General features: G+C 42.1%; 1 protein-coding gene across 2 annotated transcripts in view; it reads right to left on the bottom strand.

The window, feature by feature from the left end:
• Positions 1-2082: 2082 nt before the first annotated feature.
• The window catches only part of pgm2l1 (phosphoglucomutase 2-like 1), a 97622-nt gene continuing 85423 nt past the window's right edge, over positions 2083-14281 (bottom strand). For both annotated transcript variants that reach the window (XM_048597968.1, XM_048597967.1), the window contains exons 13-14: positions 9334-9467; positions 2083-6268 (exon numbers count right to left, since the gene is read on the bottom strand). In XM_048597968.1, the coding sequence (XP_048453925.1) occupies positions 6169-6268; positions 9334-9467 (234 nt within the window). In that variant the 3' untranslated portion in view covers positions 2083-6168. The remainder of the gene's footprint in view (positions 6269-9333; positions 9468-14281) is intronic.

A 14281-nucleotide genomic window follows, 5' to 3' on the forward strand; every position in this document is an offset into this window, starting at 1 on the left:
ATTATCAGTTTTTTTTCTAAATTAGGGCGTGACATTTCCAACTTTCCAATGCTGCTATATTCTCTTGCTTTGTCAGCCTATTTTCCCCTTTCAAATTAAAGATCTCTCCACAGTTTATTGTTATGTATTAAGCACCAAAAAAGATCAGCCATGGCCTCAGGATATTACAAAGTACTTCATAACTGATAACGTACTGTTTGAACTGTAGCAATGCAGGAAATGGCAGCTATTTTTCACACAGCAAGATTGCAAAAATAGCAATGGTTACGGACTGGCTTCATAAGATATCCCCATCATAATGCAAGGATAGTGGGAGTGTATGAGGAAGCCAGTGGGATGGGAGAATTGGTGGCAGATTAAAGCAAGTCAGTTTTCCAGTTCGAGGGCTTTTCTCCCCCCACTTCCCTAAAGGACATCAGTAAACCAAATAAGTACTTTCAACAATCAACGATAATATCATGGTCATCATTAGACTACTAATTCCAGATTTTTATTTAATGCAAATTCCACCATCTGCTAAAGCAGGATTCAAATTCCAATCCCCAGAACATTATCCGTATTTTTAGATTAATAGAGTCAGAAACAGTCTTCGGTTCTACTAGTCCATGCTGAACATAATCCCAAACTAACCTAGTCCCACGCGAACCACCCTCTGTGTAAAATAAAATTGTCCTTCGTGTCTTTAAATTTCTCTCCTGTCACCTTAAAAATGTGCCCCCTAGTCTTGAAATCCCCCATCCTCAGGAAAAGACACCTACCATTAACCTGATCTATATCCCTCATCATCTTATAAATTTCTATAAGGTCGCCCCCCAACCTTCTACGCTTCAGTGAAATAAGTCCCAGCCTATAACTTTTCTAGGCTAACGATAACACCATCACCCATCATCTCTCCACCCTGAAGTGTCAGCAACTACATCACAGTCACTGAGGCCACAAGGAGCTCATGAGAGCTCCTTTGGTTTGAGGACCCTCAGAAAATGAGTTATAAATTTGCATATGGCACAAGAAGTATTGGCCAGAGTGGAGGGGAACTTTTCTAATGGTATTGTTGGAGTCACCAGGGTATCAATTTGTTGCTAGCAGCCCATAAAATGCATCAATCTCTGACAACCTGAGAGGTTCCCTCCATGTGGCAGAGAGTGATACCTCCACTGACAAATATCAGAGGCTCAGGGGGAATATACATGCCTCCTTTGGGGCATTAGTCACTCAAACTGGACATTGGTCTCAGTTTGGTAGCCAGCAGAGTCACTGTTGTTCCTGCTGCTGAGAACGTTCCCAGTGTCTGGACTGTCACAGGGACCTGATCTGATGCAATGACTCCCCAGCATTCACCTGGCTCCCACCATTCCTACAGTTCGGGTAACCAGTTTTGATGACATCGTTCTTACAACTGTTGGCCTGCACACTGAGGAAAACTGTCCTGTTCTTCTTTCAGTAGTGCTGTGGGATCATATATCTCCACCGGAGATGGTAGTTAGATCCTCGGTTTAGCATCTCAACCAAAAGCCAACATTTTTGATTGTGTAAGACTCGTGCTGTGTTGCATAGTGTTGTATCAACCTTGATTTTTGTGTTCAACTCCATGGAATAGCTATAAACCTGTAGAGAACAAGATCAACCGCGCTACAGCTAACAGGCTGTGGGAGATGCTTCAATGGGAAGCTTGCTGCTAAATTTAAGACCCAGTGGTGTTAGTGGAAGTGTGATATGAATTGACAGAAAGTTGGTTAAAAGGTAACATTTGGATGGTGGTGCGATGTCCTACTGTGTTGTGTTGGGACTGCTGGACTTCTCTATATAGCTCTATTACCTGAATTGGATGTGTGGAACACAACATCAAGATATGTAGCTGACACAAATTGGAAATGTCAGGAGGATTTTAAGCATCTTCAGGAGACCAGATCAGTTAACCAATTGATCAGATAGATGAAATGTGATACAAAGTACAAACAATCTGAAGAAGGGTCATTAGACCTGAAACGTTAACTCTCCTTCTTCACAGATGCTCCCAGACCTGCTGAGTTTTCCCAGCAATTTCTGTTCTAGTACAAAAGTCAGATTTATTTTTCAGTTTTGTTCTTTATAGATTTTAATTCATAAATGACATCCATAAATAAATATACAACCAATACAGAACATGAGAAGTGCAAGTTCTTACTAAATGACTGCTCTTGTTCATGGGGTTAGAATGGCCATTTCAGCAGGTGCACTATCTATTGGGATCAGTTTGAATACCCACATTCAGAGCTTGGATTTAAATCTGAACCCCAGTGAAGAGCTGGGATAAGCAACAGAAGGTTGAATAAAAACAGAACTAGGTAAATCAAATATTTTGGCTGGCTGCAGGTTATAGATTACAGAAAGAGCAGCTGAACTGTACATCTCTAGTACAAACTGCCACACGTGCTAATGAGCTGTAGATATCATTCACCCCGGTCCAGCCATAATGTGAACACTTCCTTCATATCAGAGTAGACTCAATAAGCAACCACAAGGATAAATGTGAGCAATTCAAAACAAGTGAAGTCAAGTCACAGGACCACTGAAATTTACCATTTACCCCATGAGCCTGAGCAGCTCTTCTTCAAAAATTAATATTTTGGAAAGCAGGGATAATATATCATACAGGTAGATTGTATGTATTTCAATGAAAACACGTAACATGTAGGATTCCCCGGACAGTACACAAAGTGAGGTAATATCACTATTACAGTCAGTAACAAACATAATTAAGCAAAATGTTCCAGCTGCTTTTGCAAACAGAGTTGAGCATGTACAGGTTAAGCATTATAAAATCATCATCAGCACGATAACCTGCAGCAGCAGTATAGACAGATTGAATTGCACCCTTTGGCTGGACCCAAATTTGTTTAAATATAGTGTGGACTTCCTGTTCGTTAAACATAGGGAGCAGAAAAGGTCCTAGGCAATGTGGCATCTAGAGACTCCCTCAGTAGGCTCTGTGTAGGTCTTTTTCAACTCTTCATGTGGAAATCAGAACCTGAGCTAGTGGTTAGCATCAGACTGCTTCGGTTAGCTGGTTTGAGGAGAGCAGCACAAGGCCAGACTCCTCCTCTAACAGACAAGGAGTTAGCACATCTGGCAGCAGCTCAGAATGCCCACAGAACCTGCATTAAAGCCAGACCACTAAGATTTTGAACCACATGGACAGGAGGTGTTTGAAGCAGCTGCAGAATTGATGAGTAAAAGCACTCCAGCAATTCCAGTCCCCAGAATCAGCATCCTCTCATCCTTAGTGCTCTGAAAGAGACTGGCTAATTAATGTCAAACCAGGTTTCCACTACATTTCTGCCTTTATTGGACAGACTCAAATTTAGGGATCAGAAAGGTGTTCATATTCCAAACAATGGCACAAAAGATCTGAACCACAAGGGTACAAGGTAAACAGGAAGTGGATGTTTCAGAGAAAGACTGGAAGCATTTGTCTTTCCTAATATTTGTATATACAAGTTAACAACCAGGTCCTTCCCAGCAATCTTCCACGCCAGTGAATTAATGTCCAGCAGTTTTGATGAATAAAGAAGATAGGAGCTTGGAACACCATCCTCACTAGAGAATGGAAGTTAGCGAACATTTTCACAAAGTGCAAAACCTTCCCTATACTTCAAGGCTATTGAAATACTGAAAGTAAATCTACTTCTCTCTCCCTTAAAAATCCTAAAAAACAAACTTTTGAAAATTCATTTTCAAAGACATTTACAAAACACTATATGGTTTGGGTGGCAGTTTACCCCCTTTGTCCTCACACAAAACTTTACTACAGCATTTGAGAAACAATCACTTGTTCATATTTTCTTTGGAAACAGTGCAAAAGAAGAGATTATAGGTTTAACAACAAGCAAATAACATTCCTCACATCCTTTAGAGAATAAGGTTGCAGTTGGAATTAAAGAGAAAAAAAAAATTACTTACTATTTACAGCTGATTACAAATATCCACTTCCAGACTGGGCACAATTTGAATTCATTGACTGGGCAAGACTCTGGTTGGTGAATAAGATGGTTGGGTTTCTTTTACCACATCTCTTTTAATAGAATCATACAGCACAGAAGGAGGCCATTTGGCCCATTATGCTTGTGTCAGCCCTCCTCTAATTAAACCCACTCTCCTTCCTTTCCCCAATTTGCTTCCCTCCTCTAAAATGCTGGTTCATGTTCTGGCCAATCTCACTAGCACAATGCACATGCTGATACCTCACACTGACCTGACATTCACGTATGTGCCAAGGTGACCAGTGTCAGCAGGATAGTGGTCATGGTGTGCATCACAGCTGAGCCAAATGATCTAGATTCTACCTGATGTCTGCAAAAAAGTCTTATTAGGAATCAGAGGATAGCCTTAAAGAACAGAATAATTTTACACTCCCCAACTTGGGGAGGATGTCATTTTTATGAATAACCTGCTTGGGATCAGCTCTTAGCACAGAGTAGGAACCAAACTTGGATCTTCTGGGCTGTATGTTTCAGTCATGTGTAGGTTTTGACCTACAACAGGGCTATACAATTAACATTATAATTAAAAAGTGACTACAGTCAGCATTTGGAAGAATGAAATCTCCTTTTTGCAGAGTGTAAAATAAACACTTTCAAATGAAAAATAAGACTTGTAGTTCATTCAATGTATATCTCTGCAAATAATTAAATAAAATAAATATTCTAAGTATGTTGTCTTAAGACTTTCGTTAAGACTTCTGCCTAAAATGCACAAGTGGACATAGGTATGAATAGAATGCGAGACTAGAATCTCACTTGCTCTCCACCCAAACGTCCTCAGCAGCAGCTATTCAGGTCTCAAAAAAAAAAACCTGCAGATTCATACACACTAAGGCTTTATGGGAACACACACACTCTCCCTCTCTCTCTCAAACAACCAGAAACAAAGACACCAGCTTGCACCCAATTCATGAGCACATGCGCTTGCATAAATTTCACAGCAGCAAAGAGGTACAAAAACTAGCCGTCCAGAAACAATAGCTGACAGAATCATCATTGCTGTTCACATTACCACATACTGCAACCATCCAACTGGTGTCAGGGTGACCAGGCTGTAATTGTGATACTGAAGACTGATTGGCTGAAGTCTGATACACAATCCTGGACCGTACAAAAGGCTATGTCCACAAGTGAAACGTTTGATTGCACAGTCATGAGCAGTATCTTTTAAACTGACAGTGCCAATCTGACTCTGAACTAGACAGAGGGCTGGCAGGTTGTCTGTCTTCACCAGTGGGCTGCCAGTTTACTGTGAAATTTGTTTGTAAATAGTGGAAAGGACAGCACACAAGGTGAAGAGACTGCAATGCTCTGCACCAGGGTAACAATTAGGTAGAGGCTACCCAGTTCCACACAAGAGGCAATGGGGGTCATTGAGTTAGATTCCAAGTTGTGGCAATTCACCTTTGCTGTGTCTAGCATGGGAAGACTCAACAGAAAAAAAAAATCTTACTAAGAATGGCATATAAAAGGACAGTAAATTTTGCAAACACAAATATACCAATAGTTTCCAGTTCACATGTAAGACGTTTGTGCAAATTAACAAAAAAAAAAATCAAAGAAATACTAAGCAAGAAGGAAGGGGATCAATGGAAGTTTCCAAACTATAAATGTACAGAGGGGCAAAAATCCAAGGACAGAGTGTCACATCATAGAGTGACTTTCATTATAATGGTACCCAGTTTGTCTGCACATTTACAGACCTCTCAAGCTGTGCGATACTGGGGCTGTGTCTTGAATTTACAAATAGAGCATCTATAATGCAAAACACTGACTGCATGAACCTGATCTCAGGCCATTCAGTGGAACTGAATGACTTTGTGACCAAGTTTCTGTTAAACAGGAGAAGCTGCAGCCAATGAATGAACACGCAGCATCAAGAAGCAGAAAGCAGAGATGTAAAATGACAAAAGATTTCCGGACCAACAAATAGACAGCTTCGCCAGGTTGAAGCTAGCTGCTTTCCAGAACACTGAAGGGCTTTGAGAGTCACCAAAGTGTAGATTTGTCACACACTTAGCAGGTCAGTTCTGTATCGCCCATAATATCCTGACTTCCAGCTCTTTAGTGTAAACAGGTGACATTTGCTCTGTTTTTCTGCTCCAACTCCAGACACACATGCACACACACTTGCTAGTGCAGAATCAGTTTATACACGAGCAATCAGACCATTCTTCTCTGGCTCGAGGAAGTTCTTGACCATTGCATCGATCAGTTTGTTCAGCTCTTCAGCCAGGTAAGCTGTGCCACTGCAAATGTAAAGCAAATTACAGTTACCTTTAAACCCAGGTACAAGCCACAACAGTGGGTCATGCCTGAACAAACTAGAATTGTGAAACAATACATTGAGGAAACAATACAAACAAAACATTGGAAATATGCGCTCAGTGGAAGTGTGTTGACATTGTGGAGCACAGACTCCCAAAACATAACCCTTTGTATACACAGCAGCTATATAAAACCATAAGAGTAAATCAACAGTGTTTTGAGTTTCAATAACTGCAGACAAACATCACAAGAGTAAAGGATAAATTTGTTTAAGGCAATAATTAGGATACAATTAGAGTACAGCATTCAGCTTTGGGCGGCAAAGTGGCTCAGTGGTTAGCACTGCTACCTCATAGCGCCAAGGACCCAGGTTCGATTCCACCCTTGGCCGACTGTCTGTGTGGAGTTTGCACATTCTCCTGTATCTGCGTGGGGTTCCTCTGGGTACTCTAGTTTCCTCCCATAGTCCGAAGACTTGGCCATGCTAAGTTATCCCATAGTGCCCAGGGATGTGTAGGCTAGCTAGATTAGCCATGGGAAAAGCAGAGTTACTGGGATAGGGTTGGGATGGGATGTACTTCAGAGGGTTGGCATGGACTCAATGGAGCAAATGGCCTGCTCCCACACTGTGGGAATCTATGATTAAGCAGATTAATTTTGAAAGATTTTAAAGTCAGTGTATAAGGTAGAAAGTTAAAAATTACAGTAATGAGCAGAGACTTTAGCGACCACAATAATCTTTACAGAAGGAATAAACAATGAGATATAAATGAGCGTTTGATATGATGAATAGAATTTTCCTTAGTGGACAGGAGGAAGGGTAGACCACTTCAAATGAGTGACAAGAGATTAAGGAGAACTTTTTACAGACAAGGGGTTGAAGTAGAGACAATTGCACCATCTTAGAGAAACACAGATAAACATTTGAAGCATAGAATGATATAGGATTATGGGGAGTGCACAGGGAAGTGGAATTTAATTTTATTGCTTCAGCAGAGATGCAATGGCAACAATTGGTTCTCAAGCAACAAGATGAACTTCTACGAAAGTTTGTCTTTTCTGATTATGTAAAGCCCGTGAAATTTGAGCAAAAACTTCTGGTAGGACAAGTATCTACGATATATACCTACAGTGTTCTTTTCACTTTACTGCCACATCAGCTTATTTTCACAGAAATTGCATTAAAAAACAATGGGACAAGAATTAAATTTCTGCTATAACACGTGTTTTGTTAATGTGAATTGGCTGTAACACAATTGATGAATAGTCGACCGTTTGAATAACGTGAACTTTCTACTACACAGTATAGTGATTTTCTATAGCGATTTCCCTACAATGCAATTTTCTATAGCACGAGGTCGCACAAGAACACAACTATTGTGTTATAGGAGAACTACCTGTATGATATTTTTTATTCATCATGGGACGTGGGTGTCACTGGCTGGGCCAGTATTTATTTCCCCATCCCTAGTTGCCCTTGAGAAGGTGGGGGTGAGCTGCCTTCTTGACCAGCTGCAGTCCAAATGCTGTAGGTAGACCAGCAATGCCCTTAGGGAAGGAATTCTAGGATTTTGACCCAACGACAGGGAAGGAATGGTGATATATTTCCAAGTCAGAGTGGCGAGTGGCTTGGAGGAGAACTTCCAGATGGTGGTGTTCCAACGTATCTACTGCTCTTGTTCTTCTAGATGGTAGTGACCATGGGTTTAGAAGGAGCTGACTGACCAGCAGGCTTTGGTAAGTCAGAAGTTTAGTTATTCACTCCAGGATTCCTACATTCTGGCTTGTTCTTGTAGGCACGGTACTAGTATGAAAAGTCCAATTCAGTTTTTAGTCAATGATAACCCCCAGGATATTGATGGTAGGGGTTCAGTGATGGTGATACCATTAAAAATCAAGGGGAAATGGTTAGATTCTCTTTTGCTGGAAACGGTCATTGCTTGACACTTATGCGACATAATTTTTCCTTAGCACTGTCCAAGCCTGGATACTGTCTAGATCTTGTTGTAAATGGCATGGCCTGTTTCAGTATCTCAGGAATTGAGAATGGTGCTGAACATTGTCATCAGCAAAAATCCCCACTTCTGACCTTGTGTTGGAAATAACGACATTGATCAAGCAGCTAAAGATGGTTGGGCCTCAGACAATACCCTGAGGAAGATGCCCTACAGTGGAAATGACTGACAACCAACCACCACAACCAACCTCCCATATACCAGGTATGAGTCCAACCAGCAGAGAGATTTTACCAATTGTCACCGACTCTGGTTTTGCCAGGGCTCATTGATACCACACTTGATCAAATCCAGCCTTGATGTCAAGGGCTGTCACTCTCACCTCATCTCTGGAATTCAGCTGTTTTGTCCATGTTTGAACCAAGGCTGGACTGAGGTTAGGAGCTGAGTGGCCCCAGCAGAATCCAAACTTGGCATCAGTGATAAGGCCCAACAAAAACACAAGCAAAAACAGCTCTAAAGAAGGATCACCAGACTCAAAACATTAATTGTCGTTTTCTCTGCACAGATGCTGTCAGAACCGCTGACTTTGTCCAGCAATTTCTGTTTGTGTTTATTTTAGAACTCCAGCATCCACAGTTCTTTGATTTATATTGGTGAGCAGGTTAAGCAAGGGTTGCCTGATAGCATTGTTGATGACACTTTCCGTCACTTTAATGATGATCTAGTGCAGACTGATGGAGTGGTAACTGTTGGCTTTGTTCCTTTTTTTGCGTACAAGACATATCTGGGCAATTGGTCGGGTAGATGCCACTGTCCCCTTTCTAACATTTGGATTTCAGATTGGCCTCCATCCTGTTTTCATCAGTGGAGTTGAGTTACAGTCTGACCATGAATTATCTGAATGGTATAATGAACTCTTCCAGTTTTAACAAGAAGCCAGACTTATTTTAAGCAAATATTCATGATGGCAATCCTCTTAGCTGTTATGCAGTGTTCTAACCTTTCCATGATTAGGGAGGAGTAGTCAGAAAATAAAGGTGAGAACCATTGTTCTGATCAGGTTTGAAGTCACATACAGTAACACTAACCTCTGGCCTGGTGGTGCACAGAACTCAGCGTAGTATTTGATCTTTGGCTCAGTGCCACTGGCACGAAGAGTCGCTACACAGCCATTCACAAAGCTGAAGGTGATCATTTGGCTGCTTCTACTTATGGGCAGCACCTGTCATGGGGAAAGGAATACGAGTTAGTTTGGAACATTAGAAGAACAGAATGTAAAACCAAGTAAACAATATACAGCACCATGACAGAATTAGATAGAATATACAGCACAAGATCATTCCACCCCACAAATCTATGCTGACATTTGTACTCCACTTGAACCTCCTCCCACTTGTACTTATCTAACCCTTATTCATATGTTTATCTATCCTTCTTTAAATTAATCTGCTGTTCTTGCCACCTTGTCTATTCTACGATTAACTAAGATGCCCTGTCTGCAATTCCCAGCCCTGTAAACGTTGCAGCTGAGGAGGGTGAGACTGCTCTAGAATCATAGAATCTCTACAGGCTGGAAGCAGGCCTTTCAGGCCATCAAATCTATACTGACCTTCTGAAGAGCATCCCACCCAGACCCAACCCGGTACCCTATCCCTGTAACCTTACATGCACATCCCTGAACACTACGGGCAATTTAGCATGGCCAATCCACCTAACCTGCACATCTTTGAACCGTGGGAGGTAACTGGAGCACCCAGAGGAAATCCATGCAGACATGGGAGAATGCAAACTCCACACAGACAGTTGCCCAAGGCTGGAATTGAACCCAGGTCCCTGGTGCTGTGAGGCAGCGGTGCTAACCACTGAGCCACTGGGCCACCCACCATGCTACCCATCTGGAGCAAATCTGCATCTGGGCAGGATACTGTCAGCGTTTCCGGACCATTTAGCCACAAACAACTCTGGACTCATCTGCCCAATTCTTTCAGACCAACCGGATCTACTATGGAGCATGCTCTCTTTGTCATAGCTGCAGATCCTTGGACTGCACCTTAACCTAGTAGGAGGACAAGGGAATAAAAGAACTCAGAGTACATAGATGGTACATCATTGCAAAGACCTCGTCACAACTGTAAAAATATAAATGCAATTTCAATCGCTAATGGCCTGTTAACTGTCATTTTAGCTGTAGGACCTGGTAACATGGCCACTATGTCAAAGTTAAGCAGCCTCTTCATGCATTCCAAGGAGGATAAAAGTTATTCTGGTGAGCATCCTGCCCAGCAGCAGATTTTTGGGATTCTTTAATGCTTATATTCGTGAGTGTAGCCAAGACTTAAAATTTAATTAATTAATTATAAAGAAAATTACTTAAATCCACAGCAATGACGACTATTATTAAATCCGACACTTTGAAAATGTCAGTCATTTGAATAGCATTCAGAGCTACAAGATCTTACCATTGTCAACTTATTTGATGTCAAAGATCTAATAGCCTTCCTTCCTGGTAGACCAGATTTATTTGTTGCTTTGATGCACCTGGAAATGACTCAGAAAGACTTAGGGTTTTAGGTGCATAGTTCTTACAAAGTGACGTTACAGGTAGACAGGGTAGGAAAGGCAGCGTTTAGCATGTTTGCCTTTATTGGTCTGAGCTCAGAGTATAGGCATTGGGATGTCATGTGGCAGCTATAGCAGGACACTGCTGAGGCCAGTTTTGGAGTACTGTGTACAATTCTGGTCATCTTGCTACAGGAAGGATATTATTAAATTGGTAAAGTTGCAGAAAAGATTTACAGGGATGTTACTGGGACTGGAGGTTTTCAGTGATAAACAGAGGCTGGATAAGCTGGGACTTTTTTCCCTGGAGCGTGGGAAGTTCAGGGGTGACCTTGGAGAGGTTTATAAAATAATGAAGGGGCATAAGTAAGGTAAATAGTAAAGGTTTTTTCACTAGGATAGGGGAGTTCAAAACTAGGGGGCATAACTTTAAGGTGAGAGGAGAAATGTTTAAAAGGGACCCGAGGGGCAACTTTTTCCACACACAGGGTGGTTCGTATGTAGAATGAACTGCCAGAGGAAGTGGTAGATTGAGGTACAGTTACAACATTTAAAGGACATTTGGACAAGTGCATGAATAGGAAGGGTTTAAAGGAATACAGGCCAAACGCAGGCCTAGTTTAGTTTAGAAGCCTGGTTGACATGGATGAGTTAGACTGAACAGTTTGTTTCTGTGCTGTATGACTCTATTTGGCACTTTGATGAAGAGATCATGGAGGTCAAAAGGTAATATGACTGCCTTATAAATAGGGTCTTGCCTCAACTTATGTTCCACACTTATGGCCACCTTGCGCATATGACCCTGTGATCACGCATGAGTGCACCCTTTTCTGAAGACAAAAGTTTTTTTCTCCTTAGTGCTTAACAAGGGAGTGTAAACTTATTCAAGCACGGATGCTGACCAACATTTAACAAGACTCTACCTCAGTTCAAACAGTTATACCCACCCTCAAAGACCCAAAACAAAGAAACTTACAGTAAATGTGTTAGCAGTCATTTTTTTCCCTCTGGTTGGCAGTTAGCATGTGATCGAAGGAGGTAGACTATCCAGCTCACTATCCTGTGTGTGTGCTCCAACTTCACCCTACATAAGGATACACCACCTTACCCCAGTGTGTATCTCTCACTGTCAACTCCAACAACTTTCAGGCTCCCTATGTGCTCATCTAAGCCTTTTATTTTTTGGTCCCTAATTTTCCCCCTCTTCTGTTTGGCACACCACTTTGTTATGCCCTCTACCATGGTCCACTGTCTGTTGCTGGAAACAGGGTGATAGTGACTTGTAGAATCCCCCCTCAAGCACATACCCTCCTATGCAATATCAGATTGCACTCTCAAGTTTGGAGTTTCCATCTCTCGTGTCACTATCCATCCAACCAAAGCATTAGGTTTTAACGTTAACTGCTAAAAGCCCCAGGACTGACTTGTGAGTATAGCCCTGACTGCATATGGCTGAGATCCCTGGACTGTTTGGACTCGATATGCAAGATTGATTTTGGTTCAATTCCAGGACTGCAAGAATATCAATCCCTGAATGATCGTAGTTAACCCCTGGACAATGTCCTTGATGCAGCGTTGCACAAACTCCTGACTGACACTTTGTTCCACCAAAAACTGGTCTGGTTTGACTTTCAGGCATGATTATTCAGTGGAGGCATTTGTAACACATATGCCACATAAGCTGCTGGAATGCACTGTAGCCTGGCACCATAAAGCAACTTGATTGTTCAGTGTTTGCAACCATGACAAGCTGCCTGCCTTTTTGTCTGTGCTAGTCAAGCCACAGCATTTAAATAAGCGTAAAGTGACTGAGCACAAAGAAAGCAAAAGCTATAAATTGCATTTTGTGCAAATGCATGAAATGGGAGTGACCCCATGCACAGAAAATGACCTGTAAGGACCCAATGTAAGATGTTAGTAAGCTCCAATGTGCAGTAGTGATGTCCTGAATTGGCGGATACCAAAGGCTCAATACGGCAGAATCTCCAAAGGAGTATAAAAAAGGGCAGGGGTGAACTTAATAAAAATTAGGAAAGCTACAGGAGCGCATACCATAAGAAAGCATCGGAATTTTTAAATGTATGAAGAGCAAGAGAATAGCTAGTGAACTGTTACAGGGCCTATAGACGAACACTACTAGTATCTTCTTGCCCTTTTTAATCACCTCCACCCAAAAGAATTCTACATCTTCTACAAATTCTATATTTCTTGCTATTGTATTTATTCCATCCCGTTCCAACAACACTACGCCCACCACCCTTTCCTTCCTGCCTGCCCTTTCAAGAAGTCACATATCTCTGAATATTTAGTTCCCAGATCTGAGCTCTTTATAACCATGTCTCTTTAATGGCTATAGATCTTACCTGTTCACTTGTACTCACTTTGAGTTAATTTACTTTGTTCAAAATACATACTTTCAAGTAAAAACCCATTAACTTTGCCTTTTTACAACATTTTTACCCTTTGACCGTAGATACTCATGATTTTCTATGTTTGTATGCCCTGAACCTTCCTAGTTCACTCTTGTACAGATAAGGTGGAAGATAGTGAGGATGATAGCTGTACATTGCAGGCAGATATCAATGTTCTGATCAGCTGGGCATAGCAGCTGCAAATGGAATTGAACCTGGAAAAGTGTGAGGGATAGCACTTGGAGAGGGCTAACAAGACAAGGGTTATCCAGTGAATAGTACCAGGCTGGAAAGTACTAAAGATCAAAGGGATCTTGCTGTGCATATTCATAGATCTCTGAATATAGTAAGGCAGGCAGATAAAGGTGGTCAAGAAGGCATATGGGATACTTACCAAAGCACCGAATAGAGGAGCAAGAAGGTTATGTTGGAACTGTTAGCAACGCTGGTTAGATCACAACTGGAGTGCTGTTCTAGACATATTATAGATAGGATGAAATTACACTAGAGGGTGCAGAAGAGAGTTATCAGAACGCTGCCTGGGTTGCAGGGTCTGAGCTAACAGGAAAGATTGGATAGGCTTGGAGACAACAAGGTGCAGGGCTGGATGAACACAGCAGGCCAAGCAGCATCATAGGAGCAGAGAGGCTTTTTTTGTTGACGTTTCGGGCCTAGACCCTTCATCAGAAAAGGGGGAGGGGAAGGGGGTTCTGAAATAAATAGGGAGAGAGTGGGAGGCAGATAGAAGAGGGATAGAGGAGAGGATAGGTGGAGAGGAAACAAACAGGTCGAAGAGGCGGGGATGGAGCCAGTAAAGGTGAGTGTAGGTAGGGAGTTAGGAAGGGGATAGGTCAGTCCAGGGAGGACGGACAGGTCAAGGGGGCGGGATGAGGTTGGTCGGTAGGAGATGGAGGTGCAGCTTGAGGTGGGAGGAGGGGATAGGTGGGAGGAAGAACAGGTTAGGGAGGCAGGGCTTGGGCTGTTTTCCTCGGAGCAGCGAAGGTTGAGAGGAGACCTGATAGAGGTGTATTAGATTATGAGGGGCCTACATTGGGTACACAGAATG

The sequence above is a fragment of the Rhincodon typus genome, chromosome 6 (genome assembly GCF_021869965.1).
Source record: "Rhincodon typus isolate 14 chromosome 6, sRhiTyp1.1, whole genome shotgun sequence".
NCBI classification, from domain to species: Eukaryota; Metazoa; Chordata; class Chondrichthyes; order Orectolobiformes; family Rhincodontidae; genus Rhincodon; species Rhincodon typus.